The following is a 26,810-nucleotide window of genomic DNA, read 5'->3' on the forward strand; positions in this document are numbered from 1 at the left end:
TTGATGTTTGCATTTTCAGTATATTCACTCCTGCCTAGACTCAAGCGAGTCTGCAGTATTTATAAGTAAATTTCTAAATTGTAACAGTCTACCACAACATACAATATGGTAAATCCTAGTTTGAGACGAAATACGGCTCTTATGTTGGTCACCAGGCTCATGAGAGTATTACTGAATGTTCGGGCTGTCGCTCTTAGTTGCAAAAACAGCTTGTGCTAATACTGTACTCCTAGTTCACTCACTCGGATGTTTTACAATTAAAAAAAATGTTTTAAGCAAACAAAAATATATTCAGCAAATCGAAATGGTGATCCTGCTCTTCTCTGGTCTGATCTAAAATCACCAACAAGACTTATTGAACGAAAAAGCTGATCTTTTGAACTAGTATCTATGTTCTTTCATTTCTTTGGCATATTGTAATAACATTTTTCTTTTGAAGTGAAAAGTATTACTCAGGTAACATATCTTGTTTTCTTGGTGCAGCATTGTGCCATTCCAGCCGTCAAGCAACTGCAGATGGTGCAGTCATATCAAGGATATTGCGACGGCTGTAACTCCTGTGCCCATGAGATGGATAAAAGTGATCTGAAGCACGCACCACAATCCATACGAGCCAGCATCTGTTTGAATTCCATTTCTGCCTTTGGAGCTTCTCAAAAACGTTCAAGCTGAAGCAACCCTACAACCCACACAGGCAAGAGGCCATTTAACTGCCCTTTATGCCCTCAGAGCTTCGTACAAAAGGTTAATCTGAAGCAACATCTGCGTATCTACACATGGGAGATGCCATTTCATTGTCCATTATGCCCATGCAGCTTCTCAAGAAAGTCAACACTGAAAACTCACATGCTCACCCACACCGGCCAGAAGCCATTTCAGTGCCCTTCATGCTCTCAGAGCTTCTCTCAAAAGTGTAATCTGAACCGACACTTGCGCACTCACACAGGCGAGAGGCCATTTCAGTGCCCTTCATGCCCTCAGAGCTGCTCGAGCAAGTCTGCTCTGACGAATCACTTGCGCACCCACACAGGCGAGAGGCCATTTCAGTGCCCTTCATGCCCTAAGAGCTTCACACAAAGGGGTAATATTGACCAACACCTGCGCACTCACACAGGCGAGAAGCCATTTCAATGCCCTTCATGCCCTCGGAGCTTCTCGGCCAAGTCTACACTGAAGAATCACATGTGCACCCACACAGGTGAGAGGCCATTTCCGTGCCCTTCATGCCCTCGGAGCTTCTCGGACAAGTCTACACTGAGGAATCACGTGCGCACCCACACAGGCGAGAGGCCATTTCAGTGCCCTGCATGCCCTCACAGCTTCTCACAAAAGGCTAATCTGAACCGACATCTGCGCACCCACACAGGCGAGCGGCCATTTCAGTGCCCTTCATGCCCTCAGAGCTGCGCGGACAAGTCTACACTGAGGAAGCACGTGCGTACCCACACAGGCGAGAGACCATTTCAGTGCCCTGCATGTCCTCAGAGGTTCTCACAAAAGAGTAATCTGAACCAACACCTGCACACCCACACAGGCGGCAAGAGGCCATTTCAGTGCCCTTCATGCTCTCAGAGCTGCTCCGACAAGTCTACACTGAAGAAGCACGTGTGCACCCACATGGGCGAGGGGCCATTTCAGTGCCCTGCATGCCCTCAGAGCTTCTCTCAAAAGAGTCATCTGAACCGACACCTGTGCACCCACACAGGCGAGAGACCATTGCAGTGCTCTTCATGCCCTCATAGCTTCTCGAACAAGTCTGACTGAAGAATTGTGCGCGCCCACGCAGGAGAAAGGCCATTTGAGTGCCCTTCATGTCCTCGGAGCTTCGTAGACAAGGCCACACTGAAGAATCACGTGCGCATCCACACAGGCGAGGGGCCATTTCAGTGCCCTTGGCGATTCTCAGACATGTCTACACTGAAGAAGCACGTGCATATCCACACAGGCGAGAGGCCATTTCATTGCCCTGCATGCTCTCAGAGCTTCTCACAAAAGAGTATTTTGAAACGATACCTGCGCACCTGCACAGGCAATTTACCACTTGAGTGCCCTTCATGCCTTTGAAGCTTCTCGCAACTGTTTGCACTAAAGGATCACCTGCGCTATGATGCCCTTCTTCATGATCATCAAAGGATCATGAAGGCAGGCCACCCACATACCGAATTTGAGGTGTTCCAAACAAGGTTGTTTGTTCAGCGTCAGCAAGAATGTCAAAGAAGGTTGCATATTTTATTTGCGTGTCTACCAAATTCACGATAAGCTAACAAAAAGTACAGTTCTGGAGCTCCACACAGAAGCATGATGCTTTTGCTCTTTCTGCTAAAACGTGATGCTGTACCCTAATTCGCACTTGCTAAGGCACAAACTGGCACGGTACTAAATACATTGCGTTTGAATGTACGCAGCCTGGAGAATATGCATATAACTTGGCGTTGAACTGAAGGAAAATCTCACTGCACAAACCTGTGCGCACTGGATGCTACTCTGAAGTCTCTGAGGTGAGAGATCCTGTGCGATGTGGACACTACCAATCTTACGCAGCCGCAGGATGATCAAGTGGTCGTGACTCTTTGCTGTATGCTTTTGATGCTCTAAATTAAATTCATTGGGACGATCTCAGCTTTTTCTGTGTTCCAACTTGTGCGCAGTGTATAGCGCTCAGCTGAGAAAAAGTGGCAACATTGTGTTGCGCTAAAAGCATGAGTTTTGAAATTGTGGTGTTCTGCATTTGCAACAGCCTGGCACACTTCCTCATACAAGCACAATACATTGCGCACGAGCCGTAACAAGGAAAAAAAAGAAAAAAGATCATTCCATTCAATTGGGATAGTGGTATGCCACACTGTTGCAGCAGCTAGAATGTCGCAATCTTGGAAGCTTTCTTAATCTTGGAGGGCCAGCTTTCTCAAATCCCCAAGTCACACACAAAGATAGAAAAAAAAGTTGTGCAGATCCTATGCACTATGGTAATCTGTGCCATTTGAAGCATTTTGCTGGTACCTCGCTATCCAGCGCTGTTTAAAGTAGTTGCGTGTTGGTCGCGAGCGTTTGTGTGTAACGACAATAGCACGACGACGACCATGTTGAATATCACATGGCAACAATGGCATGATTTCTACGCCGGGCGTTCGACGCGAGCTTATGACATGGTGAATGTTGGGTTCTAATAGGTATTGCACGAGCGTAAGCAAGAGTAACATGGACTTTGACGTTGCCAGCGACTACTTCTTATAAAATTGTACGTTCCTACGGCACAAGGTGGAATCGGGTAGCGCTAGACAGGGGTCATTGGAGATCGCAGGGAGAGGCCTTCGTCCTGCGGTGGACATAAATATAGGCTGATGGTGATGATGATGGCTATCATGTGTACGTCCAGCGGCGATGTCAAGCGACGATAACATTTGTACAAATAAATGCTAAAACAATCCTAACTTGAGCGAATGTTAAGTCAGTACAACGTTGGACAGTTTCTACTAGCATAATCTGATACAATAAAAATACTGGGAAAAGTGGGCCGATCCCAGAGATAGTGCACTCTAGCACGGTGCCCCAAAGTGCGAGCTCTCACAAGGAAAGAAGATGAGAAAGTGATGCGAGGCGCACATGCTGAGTGTTTCAAAGAGCTGGCTGGCTTTGGAATGAGGGAAGAAAGCGTGCAATCGATCATATCAGTTTGACCTTGATGATTCAGGTGAATGTTTTGACGTCTCACAAGGGGTACAATTTAAAGATTTTCATGGGCAGAGTCATGTGCGTTTAGATCAAATCTCCTTGCCTGTTGAAGTAATAGATAAATGTAACGGTTATGCAAAAGCTCCTGTTCATTTTCCTGATCACTGCTTGACAACCTGTAGCGTAGGCCCCAGAAAAGGGGCGGTGCCTTCTCATGGGAGCTTCGGATAGTGAACTCAATCTTGCTGCAGGACTCAACATTTCAAGGAATAGTTATTGATGGGTTAAAAGATGTTAAATTAGAATGGTAATGGAACAATGGCAGTATTTTAAACATATTATAAAAGTGAAAGCCATAGACAACTGTAGTATTCTAGCGTATGTAAAAACAAGTGAGGAAGCACTGCTCAAAACAATGCTTGGCAAGTTTACTGCGTTAGAATGCAAGCAGTAGAGGGTTTATGGTGAGGTCATTCTCAAGATTAAGCAGGTGCTTGAACTCTCTGAAGGACTTTTTCGAGGTGCACTGATGCGTGCAAGAGCAGAAGCTTTGGCAGGTGGAGAGACCCCCACTAAAAGGGTTCTGAGTCGCAAGCGAACGCATGCCCAATGGGAGAACATTAAAATTATCATTTATGACAGAGTCGAAATCACAGAAAACAAGGATATTAGGTGTTTATTCACTCGACACTACGGAATGCTCTTTGCCTATGAGCCTGTCAACTCTGAAAGATTTAATAGAATGTGTCATGATAGCATAGCCAGAGCTTTCAGAAGTGAAGACCGAACTTGACGCAGAAACTTGAAGAGCCAAAGGCGATAGGAAACTTCAATACCAGTACATCTCCAGGTCCACATGGCCTGAGTGCTGTATTATATAAAACATTTAATTAAGGTAAGCATAGCCTAAGTTCTGGCGCTAGCATTTCATGAGGCGTATAATTCAGATTCATTACCTCCATAATTTGTTGAAGCATACACAGTTTTGATTCCAAGACGGAAGATGCAATCTCATCTTGGCTAATATCTCTAAACTGCGACTACAAACTTTTTATGAAGGTGACAAGAGACGTAGTTGGGCCACATCAGACTTGCAGCATACATAATCAGTCTATTGTCTTTCACATACCTGAACGTGTTTGAGGGTTGTGATGTCCTGCTGTTCCCGTACACCGGCCTAACTAGTATGTACTAGTATGTACTACACCGGCCAAACTAGTATGTACTAGTTTACAAATATGTTTTGTTTGCTAAGTTGCAAACGAGATTTTTTTTGGCGTACTAACCAAGTGTTCCTTTCATTCTATACTGTTTTTCTATATGCTCTATGTGTTCGTTATATTTATTTTGTGCTATAAAATGTCACTGACAAGATTATTAATACATATTTGTAAATGACCCCACTACTAGACTTTGGCTAAGGGGTCATACAGTGCTTGCACACAATTTGTATTAACTTTGAAGACGTAACGTATGAAATCGCTGCATTGTCTTCATCCTCATCGGCTCAACCCCGCACGAACATTGTGTATGTCGTCCGCCTGAAGCCCTTAATGTCCCATACACTGATTAAACATGTGTGCAGTGAAGCTTTTCTGTGCCGTTGTATTTCGACTGCACCGAGTTGGTGCTTTGCTGCTGGAGGGTAATGTTATGAGCCACCAATCCTGCAGACGAAGAAGATGTTGCAAAAAGAGGACGAGCTGTGCCCCGACCCACCATCTTTGTTGTTACGGTGCCACTCTGTCACTGTGTAAATATTGTATATAAACCCATTTTGACATCACCCCGTAACAATATCTGAACATTGTGTAAGGGTATTATCAAGAATCACTCTGTTCATGGGCTTCGTGTACAAGTCACTAAAGTAAAGCTTCTGGCATATGCAGACGATGTGGCTGTATGTTGCACAGATAAAGAGAGCCCCCGGACAACAATCAGTATTGTGAAATGCTTTGGCGAAGCAAACACCGGGAAATGCCTTCTGGAATGGCAAATGGCCTTCGACCATGACACTTTTGCCAACGTAAAGTGGGTCAGAACGCCTGTTAAATATCGGGTGTCCTACGCGAGAAAGTCTCGGCTAGGACACCCTGAAACCAACCATCAGACCAACCAAAGTTGGTCTGATGGTTGGTTTTTAACCCTGTTACCCTAGCACAGCCGCCCCATGCACTACCCATTCGACCGCTAACTACCCAGTGACCTAGGTAGGTGGAAAAGCGGATAGATACAAACATATAACACTCGTACCTCGTTATAACCAAGTAAATGAAATTGCCCTTGAAATCCCCATAGAGATTCATCCATATATCAAAAAGTGAAATTCACCTGCCAATGGATATAATGAACTATATTCGTCTCCAAAACAAAAAAAGAAATCAGCCCTTCCCCCGTTTAGAAAATGGAGGTAAGCGAAGCTTGTGGCAAGACGATGTTGTCGTAGGCGTTCTTCTTTGTTTGCCCTAATCGGAGGGTCGGCGGCTCTTCGATGACGTTTCGCCTGCGCTTCGGAATCCCTCACGCTAAACTCGGCGCGTCGACGGCGAGCCCTTTCCCAAGCGAGTTCGCGGCGCCGTTGCTCAAATGCAGCCTGCTCCTGGGTACATTGCGAAGCCTTCCCATTCGAGCGTCGAAACTGATCTGAGGCGAGGGAAACCCGGCGGAGCGCGCGCCAACCCCCTTTAAAGTAAAGCCCCTCTATCTTATAAAGTAGCGCCATTCTTAGATCTTGCCGCCACCGCACATACCCCGGCATTTCCTCCTAGTCCCCTCCTGTCGCCCCAAGCTCCTCCGCTCCCCCATTGGCCGATCCGCGTGACGTGGAAGCACGCGTAGCGCCTTTGTATATTATTTTCTTTCCAGCGCACTCCTATCGCAATTGACTTGTGCGACGAAAGTGCTGTACACGCAAAGGGATCAAACGTGTTAGGGACAAGAACTTGATTGTGATGGCGTGCTGCTGCGCCTTTAGTTGCTGCAACCGACAAGGCGCGGGCGAAATGCTTTTTTTGTTTACCATCCGGCGAGCGCAAACGCTGCTGCACACTTGGTAATACGCCGTCTCGCATCGTCGCGTTGCTGCTTCTAAAACGGCATTATTAAGACCAGTTACTCACTGACGAAGCAAAATCTCGCTTTAAAAACTGCTCCGCAGGGCGCAATCGAAGTTTTCCGCGGATTTCCTCTGGTAGCGCGTTAGCCATCGTCTGCTACGGCAGGGTCAACATGAGCGGCACCACTTATCGAGATCGCACTGGCCGCGCTAGAGTGGCCGCGCCGAGCGTGAGCGGGACAGTGGAACGGAGGAGGAGGGAAGTGGTTGGCGCTACTTTTATATTGAGGGGTTTTACTTTAAAGCCCCTGGAAAAAAGCTATTTCCAGGGTCTTTACTTTCCTTCCCTTTTCCCTCCCCGCGACACACCAAGCGACCCTGATGGGTCATTTGGTAGTTTGGTTTCCTTACTGCTTTCTGTCTTTCTTGTCCTTGGCTCATATCCACATATCCAATGCGGGTATGCGCCACGTGATTTTATTATCGTTAATTGTGACGTAACTGACAAGCATGTGATGGTATATTGATGTCATGACTTATAAGTCACGTTAGTCATACATTCGTACCCTTCCATGCCAATTTCGCAAGTTTTCCACAGGGTTTTAGCGTGACACCACCACCACCGCCGACATTTGTGAGGCAATACAAACTTGACTTGAAAAAAAAAAACGAAAAAGAAAACGATGGTTGCGCATCGAGTGCAATGTTTACGTTAAAGCTAGGGAAACGATGGGACACGTTTTATTGGAATGTGAAGTTATCTATCCAGCTGCCAGTCTAGGCTCCTCTGACCTCCTTGGAGCCCTTGAGTACAGTGTCTGAGTCATAGAGTTAATATAAGAGTCCAGTGATGCACCGACGGGGGGGGGGGGGTTCGGGGGTTGTAACCCCCCCCCCCTGAGGCCGACTTAACCCCCCTCTTTTGTTTGACCCTTTTTCTTTCCTTGCGCATTTGAATACTGCAGCTAAGATATAAGACGCGCCATCGTCTGCACACTCACAAAAAGCGAATTTTTTGACAATTTCCCTGTGAAGAAATTGAAATAAGTGCTATTTAGATGGTATTGGCAAACTGTCAACCCCCCCCCCCCCCCCCCCCCCCGGGCAGAGATCCTGGGTACGCTACTGTAAGAGTCAGTATATTAACTCTGGTCTGAGTACTGTACTTTGAGTTCAGGGAGAGCAGGGGGAAAGTAAACATGTCCGCATTAGAGGATAGTAAAGGGGATTGAGGTTTGGTAGCAGAAAAGTAGGGAGACCACAAACAAACATGCGTACAAAAACAGAGTCCCCAGTAATGGTTCAGAACGTTTCATGCTAGGAATTCTTTACACTGTGTGTTTTCTCAAAAATATAGGTAAGGCATTAGACGAAATAAAAACAAGAGCTTGATGGAGCAACCCACTGCCCCGTTTCAAGGAGGACGCTCGTAGCATCCGTCCATTTATCCATCCTCAGTACTGAAAAAATAGCAGTTCTTGTTTTTGTTTCCACAGAAAAGACAATATATCTGTAGATTCAAGTGCATTATCACTCAACCAACAGAAAATTTTAAATATCAGTAGATCTACTGATAAATCATCAGCCGTGGCACCACTGACACACATCGCACAAACGGCTGGTGGCTACTTCGTTATCATCATCTGCGCACCGTTGTTTTGTACATGGAGGTTTTGTATTCCACACGTGTTTTTTAGGGCCAGCTTTGGTGACGGTGACACGAACTTTATTTGGTCCGATTTGGTGTGCCGTACTTTTCTGCTGCCTCCAAGACTAATGCTCCCTACCTCCTGTGGCAAATCAGAAGCATGAGTATCAGTAGTGCTAAACGCAACACTTTCTCTCCTGACGGCAAAATCTCGATCGGCGAGATAAAGGATGTCGCCCGCTCTTTTCGAGATACCACAGATAGCTAGCGCTCCATGATTGAAATTGAAAGATGCTATACTGTACTCGCTCAAAAAAGAAAAAAAGGTACAAATTCCCAGCGAAAGCACGTGAAACTTAACATACACTTTTACCGCAAATAGAATGTAACGGAAAAACTTCATTATGGAAGTTGGTGGCCCGTGTTTGGGAATAGTGGGAATGGGAAAACTAAAGTCCCTATATAAGAAAAGTACCACCATCCTTTGATAAACGCCGCTTCTTTCTCTCCTGTATCTCCGATTGGACGATGATAGCGCGCGCTTTTCACTTCTTTATATTTTCTTTTTTTCCGCCTCAGAGCCATGTTGAAAGACCTCTGCGCAGCCGCAGTCGGCAGCGGCGGCGCGCGCCCGGCTTGAAAGCTTCAACGTGGACTTTCTAGGTGCGCCACCGTCGACTTGGCTTTGGCAAGCAAAAAGTAAAGAAAAAAGCAGGCGCTTTAGGAAAGGAGGTGGCGGAGGAAAGAGTAGATGGCGGTACTTTTCTTATATAGGGACTTTAGGGAAAACGGGGTAAAGTTATATTCTTTCGCTTCTTTCGAGCAAAAGGAATCGGTTGGCGAGAGTACTTTGCAAAGAGGTTGAATTTCAGTGTAGCGTTAGTTCAATGCAACTAAGTGCCGATTTTACCTACTTCTTTATATCAAGGTTTAACTATCGTCAATCAGTGCACCTGCTATGACACTTATTCATCAGCTATTTAAATTTTAAACCAATTGTTGAGTATCTTTTTGCTTATTTCGTTCCCTAATTGGTGAACTGCGGTGCTGGCAGTTCTGCAGCTAGCACTGGAGTATATTGCTTTACGTGTTGTGTATGAAAATTCGCTTTGACTAAAACTTGCTATGATGGCTGCCCTGCGCAAAATGTTATCATGCAAAGAGATTTAGAAGTCCCTTGCTTGTTTTGATGTCTGCTAGTGTCCCCTTCTGCCCATCTGTAGAAACCCAAAATCCTTTGCAAGGCTATAGGAGGAGGAGAATATTGATGTCAGAGGAGAATATTGATCCTGGAGAGCAAGATTGTGCCAATAGCTGCCATGATTGTCCAATGCCCACTCAACACCTATGTACTGGATAAAGCTGGCATATGTGCTTTCTTCGTGTTCTAGCACATAACCTTCCCAGTTGTGAAAGTGGTTCTAAATTACCTTCATCTACATGTGATGACAATGATTGAGTGTGTCTCCTTCGTCTTCATGTTCTGGTGTTCTGCTTTTTCTAATTTTGGTTCGGTGATGCTGACATCCTTTTGTCTTGAAGCTTGGCACGAGGCCTATTAATGGGGTAGCCCAAATGTAAGCATTAGAAAAGCTGTATGAATCCAACAATAAGAAGCTAAAGTCTAGTTTTAGCAGAGAGCAGTGGTCTGGACAGGTAAGAGGAGAAAGAAAAGCCGAGTCTTTCGACTTCACCACATGAATGTGGAAATTTCACAAATCTTTGTCACAAATCTTTCAATTATCTTTGTCTTCTGCATGTTGATCTTCAACCCAATTCTTACACTTTCTCGATTAAGGTCCTCAATCATTTGTTGTAATTCGTCTCCAGTGTTGCTGAATAGCACAATGTCATCTGCAAACTGAAGGTTGCTGAGATATTCGCCGTTGATCCTCACTCCTAAGCCTTCCCAGTCTAAAAGCTTGAATACTTCTTCTACGCATGCAGTGAATAGCATTGGGGAGATTGTGTCTCCTTGCCTGGGACCCCTTTCTTGATAGGTAACTTTCTACTTTTCTTGTGGAGAACCAAGGTAACTGTGGAATTCTTGTAGATGTTTGCTAAGATATTCACGTATGCCTGCTATGCTCCTTGATTACACAATGCCTCTATGACTACTAGTATCTCTACTGAATCAAATGCCTTTTCATAATCTATGAAAGCCATATAGAGAGGTTGATTGTACTCCGCAGATTTCTCGATTACCTGAGTGATGACATGGATATGATCCATCGTAGAATATCGCTTCCTGAAGGCAGCCTGTTCTCTTGGTTGGCTGAAGTGAAGTGTTGCCCTGAGTCTATTGGAAATTATCATGGTGAATATTTTATATAATACTGAAAGCAAGCTAATGGGTCTGTAATTCTTCAATTCTTTAACGTCTCCCTTCTTATGGATAAGTATAATGTTGGCGTTCTTCCAGCTCTCTGGTACACTTGAAGTTGTGAGGCATTGCGTATAAAGGGCCACAAGCTTTTCAAGCATGATATCTCCTCCATCTTTGATTAAATCTACTGTTATTCCATCTTCTCCAGCAGCTTTTCCCCTGGTCATGTTTTTTAAGGCCCTTCTAACTTCATCTCTAGTTATATAAGGAGCGTGTGTATCCGGTTCGTCACTATTTCGAATGAAAGTAGCTTGGCTGTTTTGGGCACTGTGCAGGTCAGTATAGAATTCTTCCGCTGCTTTTACTATGTCATCGAAATTTCTGATGATATTACCATGCTTATCTTTCAGTGCATACATCTTGCCTTGTCGTCCTATGCCAAGCTTTCTTACTGATTTAATGCTGTGTCCATATTTTACGGCTTCCTCAATCTTTCCCACGTTATAATTTCAAATATCCCTTACTTTCTTCTTGTTGATCAGTTTTGACAGTTCAGCGAAAGGTATGCTATACATGCTCTTTATTCTAGCATTTCTGTATAGATCTTTTAACCTTTTCTTCTTTTTTTCTTTTGCTCGAAAATTATCTATCTACATATGCCTGTAATGGATCCGGTCGTATCAATCTCTTCCCTGCTTTTTTTCCACCAATACTCTAAACGTCTCTTGCTTATCTCAACTGCTGACCGGTTGATGCTTCCGTCCACGTTAAATCCAAGAGCTTCTGGAAAGTGCGTTACCTACATTTCTCACTGGGTGAATCCCTTCGCATTCCATTAGGATGTGCGGAGTGGTCTCCCGATGTTCGCTGCAGGAGACGCATGCTTCATCCTGTTGCGAATATTTGCTCGGTTGTTTTTGTCCTTAGGCAACCAGCTTGTGCCTCAAATAGCAAGGCACTGCCCTTTGTGTTATCATGCAAAATTTTCCTTCTAATTTCTTTCTTGCCATTCTTCTAAATCTGCATGGTTTGCTTTGTTTCTATCTTTTACTGCATTAGATTTACTGTCTCTGTACCTCTAACGTTCTTTTTGATAACTCCTGGTTGTCTACTTACACTCTCAATTACATTGTACCTGGTTGCCAACTTTCTTCACCTCTTCTTCCATTCTCTGTCCACGCTTTTGGCGTACAGATATTTGTGCACTTTAGGTGCCCATTTATTTTCAATCCATGTTCCTGAGTCTTTCTTCACAACTAATTTTGCTCTGAGCTTCTCCAAATTCAAATGAGGCCCAACCCATGTCCGCCTGCACTGCCTCATTCGTGCTTTTGCCGTGGGCTCCCAAAGCCAAGCAGCTTACCAATCTTTGATTAACTTCCAATTCCAACATAATATCCAATTTTAAGCACCGAATGGCATTTGCAAACGTTAGCGCAAATGTGATCAAAGCCAGCACCAACGCCATCTGTTGGGGCAACTGTGACATCTGAAAACAATTCTATACAGCTGCCCGTAACATAGCTTTTTTTTTTTTTTTCTTGCAATGGATTGTATGTATAATTCTTCGGTGCAAAATATGAAGGATGTCAGGAAGATATTGTAACGAGAAAGGAAAATGTTGGAATATGTTTACTATAACTATATGTATTTAATGCATCGTTAATGCGGTGTGTACATCTAAAATTGTACAGTCAACCGCAAAAGTTTACGGTCTGCGGTTTCCTCTGCAAATTTGAATTCCTGCACTGTTAAGGCATGTCACTTCTAACTTAATGAATCACTGTGTAGGTGGCGAAGGCTACCATATGCTGGAACATTTAATTTGAGGCTGTGTGACCACGCTTCGTGAGAATTCAGCTTCTTGGTGGCGGATCCTGCGTCTCCTAAACTTTTGCAATTGAGAGTACCTATACCAATGTTATATAATTGACAGTACCTATACCAATGTTATATGAGCCCATAATGGGGATGTAACGCTGAAAATTAACTTTTGAACCATTGCACAGATATTTATAAAAATTTTAACATTTATGTATCTTGTTTATTTCCTAAATTTCATTAATACAGATCAAATATAAAAGAAGTTATGGTTGTCATACAGACTGATTAAGCACGTAACCTTAGGAAAACTCTAATGTAGACTTATTGATTTCTTTAGATACCTTCTAGAGGGGTTACGAATAATGTTAGTCACATGTTTTCATTACATTTCTATATCAGTATGATGACTTTGAAGCTGTTAAATTTTTTCATTGTCGTTATATGTCTCATAGGTAATAATGTATTGTGGTAATAAAAATTTATAAATCAAAATTTGAGCCCAGAAACTATATTGAAAGTAGGTTTTGGGCAAGCAGCTTGGAAATGATAGTTTTCCTAAAAGTCTTGTTCGGCCAAAAAGTGTAAACTGATAAAAGTGAGCTCAAAGATTTCAGAACACGCTATTTAATTAAGACCAAAAATAATAAAGTGCCCTGCTTCATATGTTGGACCCTCTTCTTCAACTTGAACCTGCGCTACGGCAATTGCTTCAAGTTGCTTACACTCTTTCTCAGCATTAGAGCCGTCCAGCATCCATATCTGCATTCACAGACAAGAGTGTTGTGGCCAGGATATTGTTTCTTTGTTAGTTTTTACTTTGCAGTCTGGTATGCGCTCTGTGGAAGGTCTCTCATGATTAAAATGCGTGAAAAACAAAGTTTCTGATGCAGGTATTGACACCATGTTCAGTTTCTTGACCGCTTTTTGGCCGTGTTTTAAATACAGTGTTCATTGGCGTTCTTGACAGCGAATGCGTGCGACCGTCACGATAAGAGAGTTCATTTTTTTTCTGATGGCAAAGATTGCCACCAAACTTGGGGATGAGCTTCTTTATGTGTCTGGGAATCCAAAATAACCAAATATATAAAATGCATTTTTCTGGCGACAATCACGATTTTAGCTCCGCATCCGCTCTTAGGGTGTGAAATCATCGTCCTATCTGAGTGACCTCACTTTGCTGCAAAATGTTAAAGCTTGTGATCTGTCGGCACCTTAAACAATACCTAGATGATAGCAACTTGCTGTCTGAAGTCCAGCGTGGTTTTAGGGAAGGCTTGTCGACTGTAATTCAGCTCTTTACAACATATTACTTCGCAGTTAATAACAGGGAACAAATAGATGCAATATTTTTAGACTTGGCCAAGGTCTTTGATAAAGTGCCCCATTATAAAGTTTTGTATAAGCTTTATGCAGTTGGGATAGACATTAAACTTGTACATTTTACCAGAGCCTGCCTCAAAACCTGTTCAGTACGTCGAGGTCGGCAATTGTATTTCTGAGACACTTCCTGTCATGTCAGGCGTACCACAGGGGTCGGCCTTGGGACTCATTCTGTTCCTAATATATGTCAATGACATAGCAAACATAGTTGATTCCGGTTTAAAATAAAGCTTTTTACGGACGACTGTGTAATGTACACAGTAGTTAAATCAAGAGCCAATCAAACTAGTCTCAGCAATGATCTTGATAAGGTTTGCCGCTGGTGTGAAGAGTGGGAAATGAACTTAAACATTAATAAGTGCTTTGTTATGAGGATAAGCAGCAGCACGAAGACACCTTTACATTTCCATATTTCATTGGCAACATTGTACTTAATGATGGTTCTGCCTATTGGAAACACATGCTAATGGAACACATGAGGTAGTTGGAACAAGCACATTGAAAACATTTGTGCGAGCGCTCTCAGAACATTATGGGACCCTTGTCGCAAACTTTCAGGAGCCTCCATCGAGGTAATGCATGCAGCGTTCACTACGCTTCCTCGAATATACGTAAGCTCCGCGGTATCTGTAAGCAAAAAAAAAAAAATTGAAATTAGAATAAGTACAGCGAATAGTAGTTAGCTTCATCTGCAATCACTACAGAACAAATGATATTGTATTGCAGATGCTGAGCGGTCTTCGCCAGTCAAGACACACCAAACAGGCTAAAACTCTTGTATTTAATATGCCACAACAACGTCCAACATTACGAAATCGCTTTATCTGTGACCCGTTTCTCGTATGAATGCTCATCAAAACCACAAAAGAATGATACAGCAGCTACATGCCATGAATGATATATATAGATATTCAGTTATTAGGCAAAGAATTGCATGAATTGCCTAAGAGCAATGGTAAAAGTTGAAATGTAGACATATTTATGAGTTTAGCTATGTAATTTTCTTTTCTAGTGTTTGTTTTATTTTGTTCCTTGATGTTTGCATTTTGAGTTTATACACTCCTGCCTAGACTCAAGTGAGTCTGCAGCATTTATAAATTTCGAAAATGTAAGTCTACCACAACACACAATATGGGAAATCCTAGTTTGAGACAAAATATTGCTCTTATTTTGGTCACCAGGCTCATGAGAGTATTACTGAATGTTTGGGCTGTCGCATTTGGTTGAAAAAACAGCTTGTGCTAATACTATACTCCTAGTTCACTCACTAGGATGTTTTACAGTTAAAAAAATGTTTTAAGCAAACATGTAGATTTCACAAAATTGGTCATTGCACAAACAAAAATATATTCAGCAAATCGAAATGGTGATCCTGCTCTTCTCTGGTCTGATCTAAAATCACCAACAAGACTTATTGAACGAAAAAGCTGATCTTTTGAACTAGTATCTATGTTCTTTCATTTCTTTGGCATATTGTAATAACATTTTTCTTTTGAAGTGAAAAGTATTACTCAGGTAACATGTCTCTTTTTCTTGGTGCAGCATTGTGCCATTCCAGCCGTCAAGCAACTGCAGATGGTGCAGTCACATCAAGGATATTGCCACGGCTGTAACTCCTGTGCCCATGAGATGGATGAAAGTGATCTGAAGCACGCACCACAATCCATACGAGCCAGCATCTGTTTGAATTCCATTTCTGCCTTTGGAGCTTCTCAAAAACGTTCAAGCTGAAGCAACCCTGCAACCCACACAAGCAAGAGGCCATTTGAGTGCCCTTTATGCCCTCAGAGCTTCGCCAAAAGGTTAATCTGAAGCAACACCTGCGCATCTACACAGGGGAGATGCCATTTAATTGTCCATTATGCCCACAGAGCTTCTCAAGAATGTCCACACTGAAAACTCACATGCTCACCCACACAGGTGAGAAGCCATTTCAGTGCCCTTCATGCCCTCAGTGCTTCTCACAAAAAAGTCTGCTAAACCGACACCTGCGCACCCACACAGGCGAGAGGCCATTTCAGTGCCCTTCATGCCATCAGAGTTTCTCACAAAGATGTCATCTCAACCAACACCTGCGCACCCACACAGCCGAGAGGCCATATCTGTGCCCTGGATGCCCTCAGAGCTTCTCACAAAAGAGTCATCTTAACCAACACCTGCGCACCCACACAGGAGAGAGGCCATTTCAGTGCCCTTCATGCCCTTGGAACTTCTCACAAAAAAGTCTGCTGAACCGACATCTGCGCACCCACACAGGCGAGAGGCCATTTCAGTGCCCTTCATGCCCTCAGAGCTTCTCGCTCAATTCTACACTGAAGAGTCACGTTCGCACCCACACAGGCGAGAGGCCATTTCAGTGCCCTTCATGCCCTCAGAGCTGCTCGAGAAAGTCTACTCTGACGAAACATTTGCGCACCCACACAGGCGAGAAGCCATTTCAGTGCCCTTCATGCCCTAAGAGCTTCACACAATGGAGTAATATTAACCAACACTTGCGAACTCACACAGGCGAGAGGCCATTTCAATGCCCTTCATGCCCTTGGAGCTTCTCGGCCAAGTCTACACTGAAGAATCACATGCGCACCCATACAGGTGAGAGGCCATTTCAGTGCCCTTCATGCCCTCAGAGCTGCGCAGATAAGTCTACACTGAAGAATCACGTGCGCACCCACACAGGCGAGAGGCCATTTCAGTGCCCTTCATGCCCTCAGAGCTGTGCGGACAAGTTTACACTGAAGAAGCATGTGCGCACCCACACAGGTGAGAGACCATTTCAGTGCCCTGCATGCCCTCAGAGGTTCTCACGAAAGAGTAATCTGAACCAACACCTGCGCACCCACACAGGCGAAAGGCCATTTCAGTGCCCTTCATGCCCTCAGAGCTGCGCGGTCAAGTCTACACTGAACAAGCATGTGCGCACCCACACAGGTGAGAGACCATAGCAGTGCCCTGCATGCCCTTGGAGCTTCTCACGAAAGAGTCATCTCAACCAACACCTGCGCACCCACACAGGCAAGAGGCCATTTCAGTGCTCTTCATGCCCTCAAAGCTTCTCAGACAAGTCTAACTGAAGAATCGTGTGCGCACTCACACAGGCGAGAGGCCATTTCAATGCCCTTCATGCCCTCGGTGCTTCTTGGACGAGTCTACACTGAAGAATCATGTGCACACCCACACAGGCGAGAGACCATTTCAGTGCCCTGCATGCCCTCAGAGCTGCTCAAGCAAGTCTACTCTGACGAATCATTTGCGCACCCACACAGGCGAGAGACCATTTCAGTGCCCTGCATGCCCTCAGAGCTTCTCTCAAAAGAGTCATCTGAACCGACACCTGTGCACCCACACAGACGAGAGACCATTGCAGTGCTCTTCATGCCCTCAAAGCATCTCAAATAAGTCTAACTGAAGAATCATGTGCACGCACTCAGGCGAGAGGCCATTTCAGTGCTCATGCCCTCAAAGCTTCTTGGACAAGTCTAACTAAAAAATCATGTGCGCACCCACACTGATGAGAAACCATTTCAGTGCCCTTGATGTCCTCGGACCTTTGTAGACAAGCCCACACTGAAGAGTCACGTGTGCATCTGCACAGGCAAGAGGCCATTTCAGTGCCCTTGGGGATTCTCAGACAAGTCCACACTGAAAAAGCATGTGCATACCCACACAGGCGAGAGGCCATTTCATTACCCTGCATGCTCTCAGAGCTTCTCACAAGAGTATTTTGAACCGACACCTGCGCACTCAAACAGGCCATATGCCACTTAGTGCCGTCATGCCCGGGAAGCTTCTCGCAACTGTCTGCACTAAAGGTTCACCTGCGCATCCACTAATGTGAGAGGCTGTTTCAATGCGCTTTGTGTCTTCAGAGCTTATTGGACTAGTCCACACTGAAGAGTCATGTGCACATCCACACAAGCGACAAGCCATTTCATTGCCTTACATGCCCTCAAAGCTTCTCACGAAAGAGTACTCTGAACCGACGCCTGCTCGCCCAAATGGCTGAGATGCCATTTCAGTACCCTTTGTGCCCTTGAAGCTTCTCGTGAAAGTGCACTGAAAGGATCGCCTGCACATTCCATAATGTGAGAGGCTGTTTCAGTGGTTTTAATACTTTCAAAAAGATTGGTAATGTACAGGTCCCCAAGCCAGTGCACACGAGAGATTGTTGAAGCAGAAAAAATCCAGTGTTAACAGGGTTCATGTGTAAAGGTCGCGTAGGTGCATCTTTTGTCAAGAGTGGACTTTCTCAAGTACACTTGCTGCTGCACAGTAGTGCTGAGTTGTGAAACTTATTATTTCTTGGTTTTCATGTTTTTCTTAGTTCTTTCATGGAACCTCACTGTATATATACGTGTTATTTCTCTTAATAAAACACTTCAAAGCTAGAGTGTGTCTGGTTCCCTGTCCCCTGTGCCAATGTCGCACTTCAACTCTACTCATGGATTACCATCTAGCCAGCACGCAATTATTGCTGAGCTTTTTCTGTTAGACTTATATTTTTGTTGCCTGTAGATTCTATGCTTGTGAGAGTCCTTGGACGTCTTTTCATTATTATGTGTAAAGGGGTCCTGAATCACCCCTTGGGCTTTGTGAAAAAAACATAGTCCGCGGATAGCATAAGCTATTTTCAACATCTCAGCCAAGCTTTGCAGTCGTGCGCTGTGCATGGAATTCACATGCGGAGCGCGAAGTCACCTTTTTCTCAAATGCTCTCTTTTCAGCAGAAGCTTGGTCCTCAGTCTTTTCTGGATGCTTTGTTTCGTAATAAAGCGTCCAGAAAATTCTGGTGCTATTGCCAATAGCTGACATCAGTCAAGAAGGGTGTTTGGATCAGTGCGCTTCTCTCTACTGTTGCTGTGTATATTTATTGATGAAGTTTAATAAACAGGCTGAAGTAAGCGAAAATCTGCTTTCGAATTTATATATATTGCCACATCCTATATCACCGCCGCAGGTATTTGCCAGGCCATGAAGATGACGCTGAAAATAGAGACGACGACGCTGCCGCATTGACTGCTCAGATAAAGTACTTTCATCCGTGCTGTACACTGGTTTTCTCGTCTCCTACTAGGACGTGACACTGGTGGAAGTGTGGGGTACGACTACGTTATGCTTGGCACCCCTTCGCGGAGCCTTACTTCGAACGGTCGCTCGTCGAAACCCCTTGTGATGAGCTGGTTCTTGTTTCAAAGCAAGTCTCTCAGGTAGAGTCTCAGAGGACCGAATCAAAGGATGAAGCCGTTTGGTTACACAGCACACAAAAACATTTAATGCAAGCAAGTATGGAAAGCAACCTTATACGTACAACCACACAAGGAAATGTTCACAGCATGCTACAACTATAACTCAAACCAGCATGATGACAGACTGAGGAAACCTGAGCGCAGCAGCTCTGGCTTGTAGAAGGAACGCTGGTGGCGTGGCGGCACGGGCAGTTGGAGGCGGTGTCGTGGCCAGGCAGCTCGGTGCAAACTCAGGCCCGTGGCCCGACTGTTTGCGTTCTGCCTGCGGGCTCACGAGTTCGCCGGCCTCGGGCAGCCATCCATGGTCGGTTGGAGTGGCGACGTCCGGGAACTGGCTGGCAAGAGGCCCCGGCCGGGTGAAGTCGTGGAGGCTCGGGTCCGGAACTCGACGGCCCGTCTTCAACCCCCGGTCCGGTGGCCGACCTTCTCCTGGTGTCGCTTCTGGAACTCTCTCCCCCCGTCTGCCAGTGTGCCTCGTTTTTCTGCCCTCTGGTCGGTGTGTTACTTTTGGATTGGTTATCTTCGGGCGCCGTGGTCCTTTCCAATTGGATGGCGCTTGGTCTGTTTGCTTTTCTTTGTGCCGCGGCGCCTCGTGCTTGACGCTCTTTGTTGTCGTCGTCTTGCGCTCACCATGTTCACGCTCACAATTCACTAAACTTTGTCTTCGCGCACTACCACACACCACACCCCTGTTCACCGATACAGCCATCGCCTGCTAGGCCTGACGCCCAAGTTCTACCCCCTGGAGGACCCTGCGGCACGGCGTCTACCTACTTCTGCCATGGCCCCTGCAACTCCATCGCAGGTGGCCCTCCAGAATCCTATGATTCGAGAAAGTTTTCATGGTGACGCCACTGAAGATGTCCGAGATTGGCTGGATCATTTTGAGCGTGTCGCCAGTTATAATGACTGGGGCTCCCAGAAAAAACTCGCAAATGCCTATTTTCCCCTTCAAGGTAGTGCGCGGACGTGGTAACCAGGAGAGAAGCCTGACCACATGGGATGCCTTCTGCACCCAGCTGCTAGACACATTCACTAGCAGCGACAGAAAAGACAATGCAGCGCCTTCTGGAATCTCATGTTCAGAAGCCAAATGAGAGCGTTGCCATGTTTGTAGAAGATATGGCCCGCCTTTTCCGCAGAGCACATCCTGACATGGCCGAAGAAAAGAAGTTGCGCTATCTCTTGCGGGGAGTGAAGGAGCAACTGTTTGCCGGACTTGTGAGGAATCCACCGATGACAGTGGCCGAGTTCACCAAGGAGGCTACCGCCACTGAACGGGCGCTACAGCAGTGGTACCGCCAATATGACCGCACGAACTTGCGGATAAATGCTTCAATTCTCCCTGAGAATTGCGGAGCATCTCTGCGTGAAGTCGTCCGAGAGATTGTGCGAGAGGAGACCCGCCAGCTCGGGATGGCTAATGGCGCTGAGCCGTGCTCCCTCAAGGGCTGCAGAAGATAGCGCCAACCTTTCCCTTTCCCTCAGGAACCACTTATCATCATCATCATCATCATCATCATCCCATGGCACCAGCGGTGGCTTCTGTCGCTGATGTCGTCCGGGAGGAAGTTCGACAGGCCTTTTCTTTGCCGGTCGATTTGGCTTCTGTCAATGTGGCTTCTGTCGCTGATGTCGTCCGGGAGGAAGCTCGACAGGCCTTTTCTTTGCCGGTCGATTTGCCGCGACGATTCACTTAGGCGGAAGCTGTTTGTAGACCAACTCCCGCCTCTTCGATGCTGCAAACACCGTCAACCACTCCGCTGCCATCCCAAATGCCCTATTGTCGACAATCACCGCTGCCACCAGCAACGCCGTATTGTCGACAGCCGATCGCTGCACCTCGGTCTTACGGAGAATTTCCTACCGGCTACCCGCTTCGGAAAACAGATTTGTAGCACACCGCTGACCGCAGGCCGCTATGCTTTCATTCCGGCGAAGCAGGGCATGTTTACCGAGCTTGCCACTATTGTGCAGCTAGGTTTCCGAGATTCCCTTACAACTAGAGTTACCCTCCCTTTGAAGCTGCTCCACACACCTACGACGACAATGCTACAAACTTCCGGCCAGAAGGTTCAACGACGTCTCGATCGTGTTCTCCATCTCCGGCTCGGTTCACTTCACCAACCGGCGTGCTTTTCCTGACGTCTCTAAGGGCAGGTCCCCTAGCCCACGCCGGGGAAACTAGAGGCAGCGACCTCCAGGGGTGAGGTTGCAAACCGTCTAGCTTCCCAAGAGCGCCCATCACCTTCGATCAACGACTCTAGGACTCTGGCGACTCCCGCCACACCCCATGTAACCGATGACGTCAGCGCCGATCGTGTGGTTCGCATTGACGGCCACAAAGTGACCGCTCTCGTTGATACAGGTTCCCATTTTTCAATAGGGAGTTTAAAGCTAGCCGACAGACTCAGAAAAGTGAAGACGCCGTGGATCGGGGCCCAACATCAGAACTGCCGGGGGCCAGTTGATGACGCCGATTGGAAAATGCACAGCCAGAATAGTTATCGCCGACTCGGCCTTTGTCACCACCCTCGTCATTCTCTTTGAGTGCTGTAAAGAACTTATTTCGGGAATGAATTTCTTGAGAGAGTACGGTGCAGTGATTAATGTCCGCGACCACATCGTTACATTTTCTACGAGCTCAGACGACGTTGACCCCGTGGAACACCAGTGACCGTGTTTACACATCGTCGCTGCCGACGTGACGCTTCCGATACGAAGCTGTTCCCTCATGCCTGTTATCTGCGACAATGTACACAGCGGGACTGGAGTCGCTGAACACATCAATGCACCGGTACTGAGTCAGGGCGTTTCCATCGCCAGGGCCGTCATTAATGCAATTAATGTATTAATTCCCGACGCCGTCTGATAAAAAGGCCTAGCGACGTTTTCTGGGCCTTTGCGCCTACTACCGGCGGTTTATAGCGGAATTTTCGCGTATCGCGTGGCTATTCAGAAGTCTCACCAGAGAGGATGTCCCTTTCGTGTGGGGCAAAGACCAGCAACGGGCATTTCACGATCTCCGGCAACAGCTACAGACGCCTCCTGTGCTCGCTCATTTTGATGAAGACGCCCTGACGATTCTTCATACCGATGCTAGTAATGTCGGCCTTGGTGCAGTTCTTGTTCAGCGGCAGGACGGCACCGAAAGAGTTATTGCTTACGCCAGCAGGACGCTATCAAGAACGGAGGCCAACTACTCCACTACAGAAAAAGATTTGCCTCGCAGTGGTGTGGGCTGTCCTGAAATTTCGCCCATATTTGTATGATCGCTGTTTCACCATTATCAGTGATCGTCACGCACTTTGCTGGCTGACTAAGTTAAAAGATCCAGCTGGTCGGCCTGCACGCTGGAGTCTTCGGCTCCAGGAGTTCGACTTCACCGTTGTGCACAAATCGGGGAAGCGGCACGACGATGCCGACTGCCTTTCTCGGTCTCCTGTTCAGACTGCAGTGCGTGACGATGACGTAGCTGCTTTTCTAGGCATGGTTGATACTGTCTCCGTTGCATGCCAGCAACGCGAGGACGCAGAACTGGTGCCTCTTATAGATTACTTAGAGGGTAGAACAAGGAGTGTGCCGAGGTTATTTGCCAGAGGGCTGCCTTTGCTTTGCTTGTGCCACGACCTCCTCTATAAAAATAACTTTTCACCTAGTGGCAGCAGCTACCTACTCGTCATTCCCGCATCTCTTCGGGACAAGGAGCCGACCGCTGGTCACTTGGGCTACACCTGCACATTGTCACGAATCAGCCTAAAGTACTACTGGCCGAAACTTGCGCCGGTCGTGAAACGCTATGTTCAGACACGGCCGCTCGATAAAAAAAAAGGTGCGGCCTGCCGCGTGCATAGAAAACGGTGTGATCCGCCGCGGCGCCACAGGCCGGGGGCTGTTCTCTGGCATCGGCATAGCAAATGCGTCAGGAACGCGCTTGGAACGCCGTCGCGCGTGCAAGCCGATGCGTTCCAACCCCGTCAGCTAGTGCTGTCGGCCCAGCCAAGTGGCCGACAATGCAACTGCGGCCGTCACGTTTGCTCCCATAGCAGCGCACCTGACGTGGCAGGCTGCACCTTTTTTTTTTATCAAGCGGCCGTGGTTCAGACATGCCTGGATTGCCAGCGCCGCAAAACCCAACCTGACAAGCCAGCTGGACTGTTGCATCCTGTTCAGATACCGGATGCGCCTCTTGCACGAATTGGAATGGACCTGTTAGGTCCATTTCCAATGTCTACTACCGGAAATAGATGGATAATTGTCGCCACTGATTATCTTGCTTGATACGCCGAAACAGGCGCTCTCCAACGGGGAACAGTAGTAGAAGCAGCACGATTTTTCATCGAAGCTGTTGTCCTAAGGCATGGCACTCCCAGACAGAGATACTGACACAGACAGAGATACTGGCACAGACAGAGATACTGCGTTTACGGCTGCGCTTCTGGATACTGTTTTGCAACTGAGTGGTACCAGTTACCAGAAGACAACCGTTTATCACCCCCAAACCAATGGGCTAACAGAACGTTTCAATAAGACTCTGGTAGACATGATGAGTATGTACATAGACTACAAGAACTGGGACGGGATATTACCTTACGTTACATTTGCATACAACATGGCTCGTCAAGAGACAACATGCGTGACACCTGTCAGCCTCGTTTACGCCCGGGAATTTACAACAATGTTGAACGCGATGCTCCCACACAAGTTCGACGATGATGAGAACTGGGGCCGAGGAGCTTACGCAACGCGCAGAGGAAGCCAGGCAGCTTGCGTGTTTGCGAATCTGAGAACAACAGGACTACGATGCCAGACACTACAATCTTTGCCACAGACCCGTCATGTACAACGTCCAGGTGTGGGTCTGGACTACCATTCTTCGGCGGAGGCTATCTGAGAAGCTCCTGCGGTGATACTTCGGACCATACACAGTTCTGCGCCGCATCAGTGATGTGAATTATGAACTGGTTTCTGACAGTTCTTGCTGCTCCAAACGCCGGCGGCATATGCCCGAGGTTGTGCACGTGCTTCGCATGAAGCCATACTTTTCCTCCTGACATAAACTTTGCACCTTCTCTGCCCTGCCTTCGGACCTCGGCGTACCGGGACGATGCTTTTTTTTTCAGAGGAGGGGCAAATGCCACATCCTATATCACCGCCGCCGGTATGTACCAGGCCATGAAGACGACGCTGAAGTAGCGTGCGGGTGGAAAAATAGAGACGGCAACGACGTCGCGTTGGCTGCTTAGATAGAGTACTGTTATCCGTGCTGTACACCGGGTTTCTCGTCTCCTACTAGGACGTGACAATATAGTCGGCTCTGGAAGGAGCCGACTACAGGCTGCTGACGCTGGACCACGGCCGCCCGTGTAGGAATTACACTTTCAACGCCCTCCTTATCGGTGTCGTAGCTGTCGGGTCCCGCTAATTTCGACTAGCTTTGAATGCTCAACTAGCGTCGAATCACGCGAAATTTATGGTGAGATCACAAGCACGCTTGCCAGTGCGCGCTCAGGCCGCTGCTGGTTAGATGGCTTGACTGACTTATTAATAGCGCTTCAAAATGTGCAATTAAGTTGGATTTGGCTACTATTTGTCAGTCAAGCGGGTTCGAACGTTGTACAATTTAAAAAAAGTGATCGGTGCCTAATGGTTAGAGTACTGGACTGCTGTGCGCAATGACAGAGGTTCTATTCCACCATCAGTCACGCACATTGTTCTCATTTTCTTAAAGTGAGGCGAGACAGGAACCTACCTACCTACCGCAAAGTGCCAAGAATTAGGCAAAGAATGCTTCGCATTAAAAACTCAAGCATACAAAAAGAAAATGTCCTCGCTCAAGGACCCCACTGGTCGCCTTGGCCGTTGGGCACTCCGCTTGCAAGAGTACTAATTTTCTGTTTTATACAAATCTGGACGGCTTCACCAAGACGCTGACTGCTTGTCACGATACCCGGTCGATCCCCCTGATACACTGGAAGATGAACCTGACACCTTTGTTCTGGCCATTACAGACTTCGTCCACATAGCTGACGAACAGCGCCGTGACTCATCTTTGTGGCCTATTATAGACGGTCTCAACTCACCACACCCTGACCCTTCCCTATGGATGTTTGTGCTCCACAACGACACCTTACACCGCTACAACGTCCGGCCTGACGGTGCTGAGCTCTTGCTTGCTGTTCCCGCGCATCTTCGCTCTACTGTTTTGTGCCAGCTTCACGATGCACCGACGGCCGGACACCTAGGCGTGTCACGCACGTATGATCGCATCCGTAGGCGCTACTTTTGGCCTGGTCTCTACCGTACCGCTCTGTGCGACAGTACGTTGCGGCTTGTGACCTCTGCCAGCGACGCAAGACTCCTGCCCTACTGCCTGCTGGCAGCCTTCAGCCCCTCAATATCCCTGATGAACCATTTTTCCGGGTGGGACTCGACCTTCTAGGGCCTTTTCCCATGTCAACCACTGGCAATAGATGGGTTGCAGTCGCTACTGACTACGCAACGCGGTACGCTGTTACACGAGCACTTCCCACCAGCTGTGCTACTGATGTAGCCGATTTCCTTCTTCACGACGTCTTCCTGCGCCACGGTGCTCCTAGTCAGTTAATCACGGACCGCGGCCGCTGCTTCCTGTCTAAAGTAGTCGACGACATTCTTCGTTCTTGCTCGACCAATCACAAGTTCACCACTGTGTACCATCCACAGACAAACGGCCTTTCTGAATGCCTCAACTGTACTCTCACAGATATGCTTGCTATGTACGTATGTGAGGACCACTGAGACTGGGACATTAACTTGCCTTTTGTGACCTTCGCCTACAACTCTTCTCGTCACGACACAGCTGGCTACTCACCTTTTTATCTACTGTTTGGCTACGACCCACCATTGCCTATGGACACCATACTTCATCCTCACACAGACACATCCTCTGCCTATGCTTGTGATGCTCTTTCCCGTGCTGACATCGCCCGTCAGGTTGCCCGCGATCACTTGTCGGTTTCACAGGTCAATCAAAAATGTCTCTATGACCGCCGACACCGGGAGGTGAACTTCCCTCCAGGATCGCTCGTCTTGCTGTGGTTCCCGTCACGTCGCGTTGGCCTATGCGAAAAACTCCTCTCCCGTTATGCTGGCCCTTACCGCGTCGTACGCAAATTCACTAATGTGACCTATGAAATCACTCCGCTAAATCCTAAGCCGGCCTCTGCAACAATCGCGAGTGACATAGTCCATGTCTCGCGCCTTAAACCGTACCACTCTCGGCCCGGGCCATAATTGCATGAAGACGGTGCTTCTGCCGCCGGCGGGTAATGTCACGAGCGGCGATCCTGTGGTCGGTGCTTGGACGACGACGACGGACGTGGCGTTCTGGTGTGCACGCGCTCTCCTGAACGATTGCTTTAGCGTTGTGCACCTTACCTTGTAAATATATCTATTGTATATATATTCTCCCCGTAACACTATATTTAAAATGCGGCCATGAACAGGATTGCAGCAAATCAATTGGACTACTGCAGCGGCGGCAATCCTCCGCCTCCTTTGCTGCCGCTGAGTTTCCCTCGGTAAGCAGCATATAGCAGCACGTGAATGGCGTGCGACATCCAGATCTCGACGGCACGCACCCCCTGAGTCCAGGTTCTTTAGCATCTCCGGGTTCACGTA

At 46.9% G+C, this 26,810-nt stretch overlaps 1 protein-coding gene and 1 long non-coding RNA gene across 11 annotated transcripts in view; one reads left to right on the forward strand and one right to left on the reverse strand.

The window, feature by feature from the left end:
* Window positions 1-26,810, forward strand: part of LOC119445147 (zinc finger protein 182-like) — a 121,371-nt gene that overhangs the window by 53,254 nt on the left and 41,307 nt on the right. Inside the window, exons 4-5 of one of the 10 annotated variants that reach the window (XM_049664161.1) lie at window positions 947-1,487; window positions 17,206-18,285. The exons of 4 other annotated variants lie outside the window; for them this stretch is intronic. In XM_049664161.1, coding sequence (XP_049520118.1) covers window positions 947-1,487; window positions 17,206-17,311 — 647 coding nt within the window. In that variant the 3' untranslated portion in view covers window positions 17,312-18,285. Of the gene's footprint in view, window positions 1-946; window positions 1,488-1,658; window positions 2,014-8,378; window positions 8,398-16,413; window positions 16,498-17,205; window positions 18,286-26,810 lie in introns of those variants that run through there. 5 more of the 10 variants (XM_049664160.1, XM_049664163.1, XM_049664159.1 and 2 more) reach the window with 5 other exon arrangements.
* LOC125944131 (uncharacterized) overlaps window positions 1-26,810 on the reverse strand; it is a 113,598-nt gene that overhangs the window by 45,717 nt on the left and 41,071 nt on the right. The window contains exon 2 of the long non-coding RNA XR_007466149.1: window positions 2,098-2,260. This is a non-coding gene — a long non-coding RNA (uncharacterized LOC125944131). The remainder of the gene's footprint in view (window positions 1-2,097; window positions 2,261-26,810) is intronic.

This window comes from Dermacentor silvarum, chromosome 3 (genome assembly GCF_013339745.2).
Source record: "Dermacentor silvarum isolate Dsil-2018 chromosome 3, BIME_Dsil_1.4, whole genome shotgun sequence".
In the NCBI taxonomy this organism is placed as follows: Eukaryota; Metazoa; Arthropoda; class Arachnida; order Ixodida; family Ixodidae; genus Dermacentor; species Dermacentor silvarum.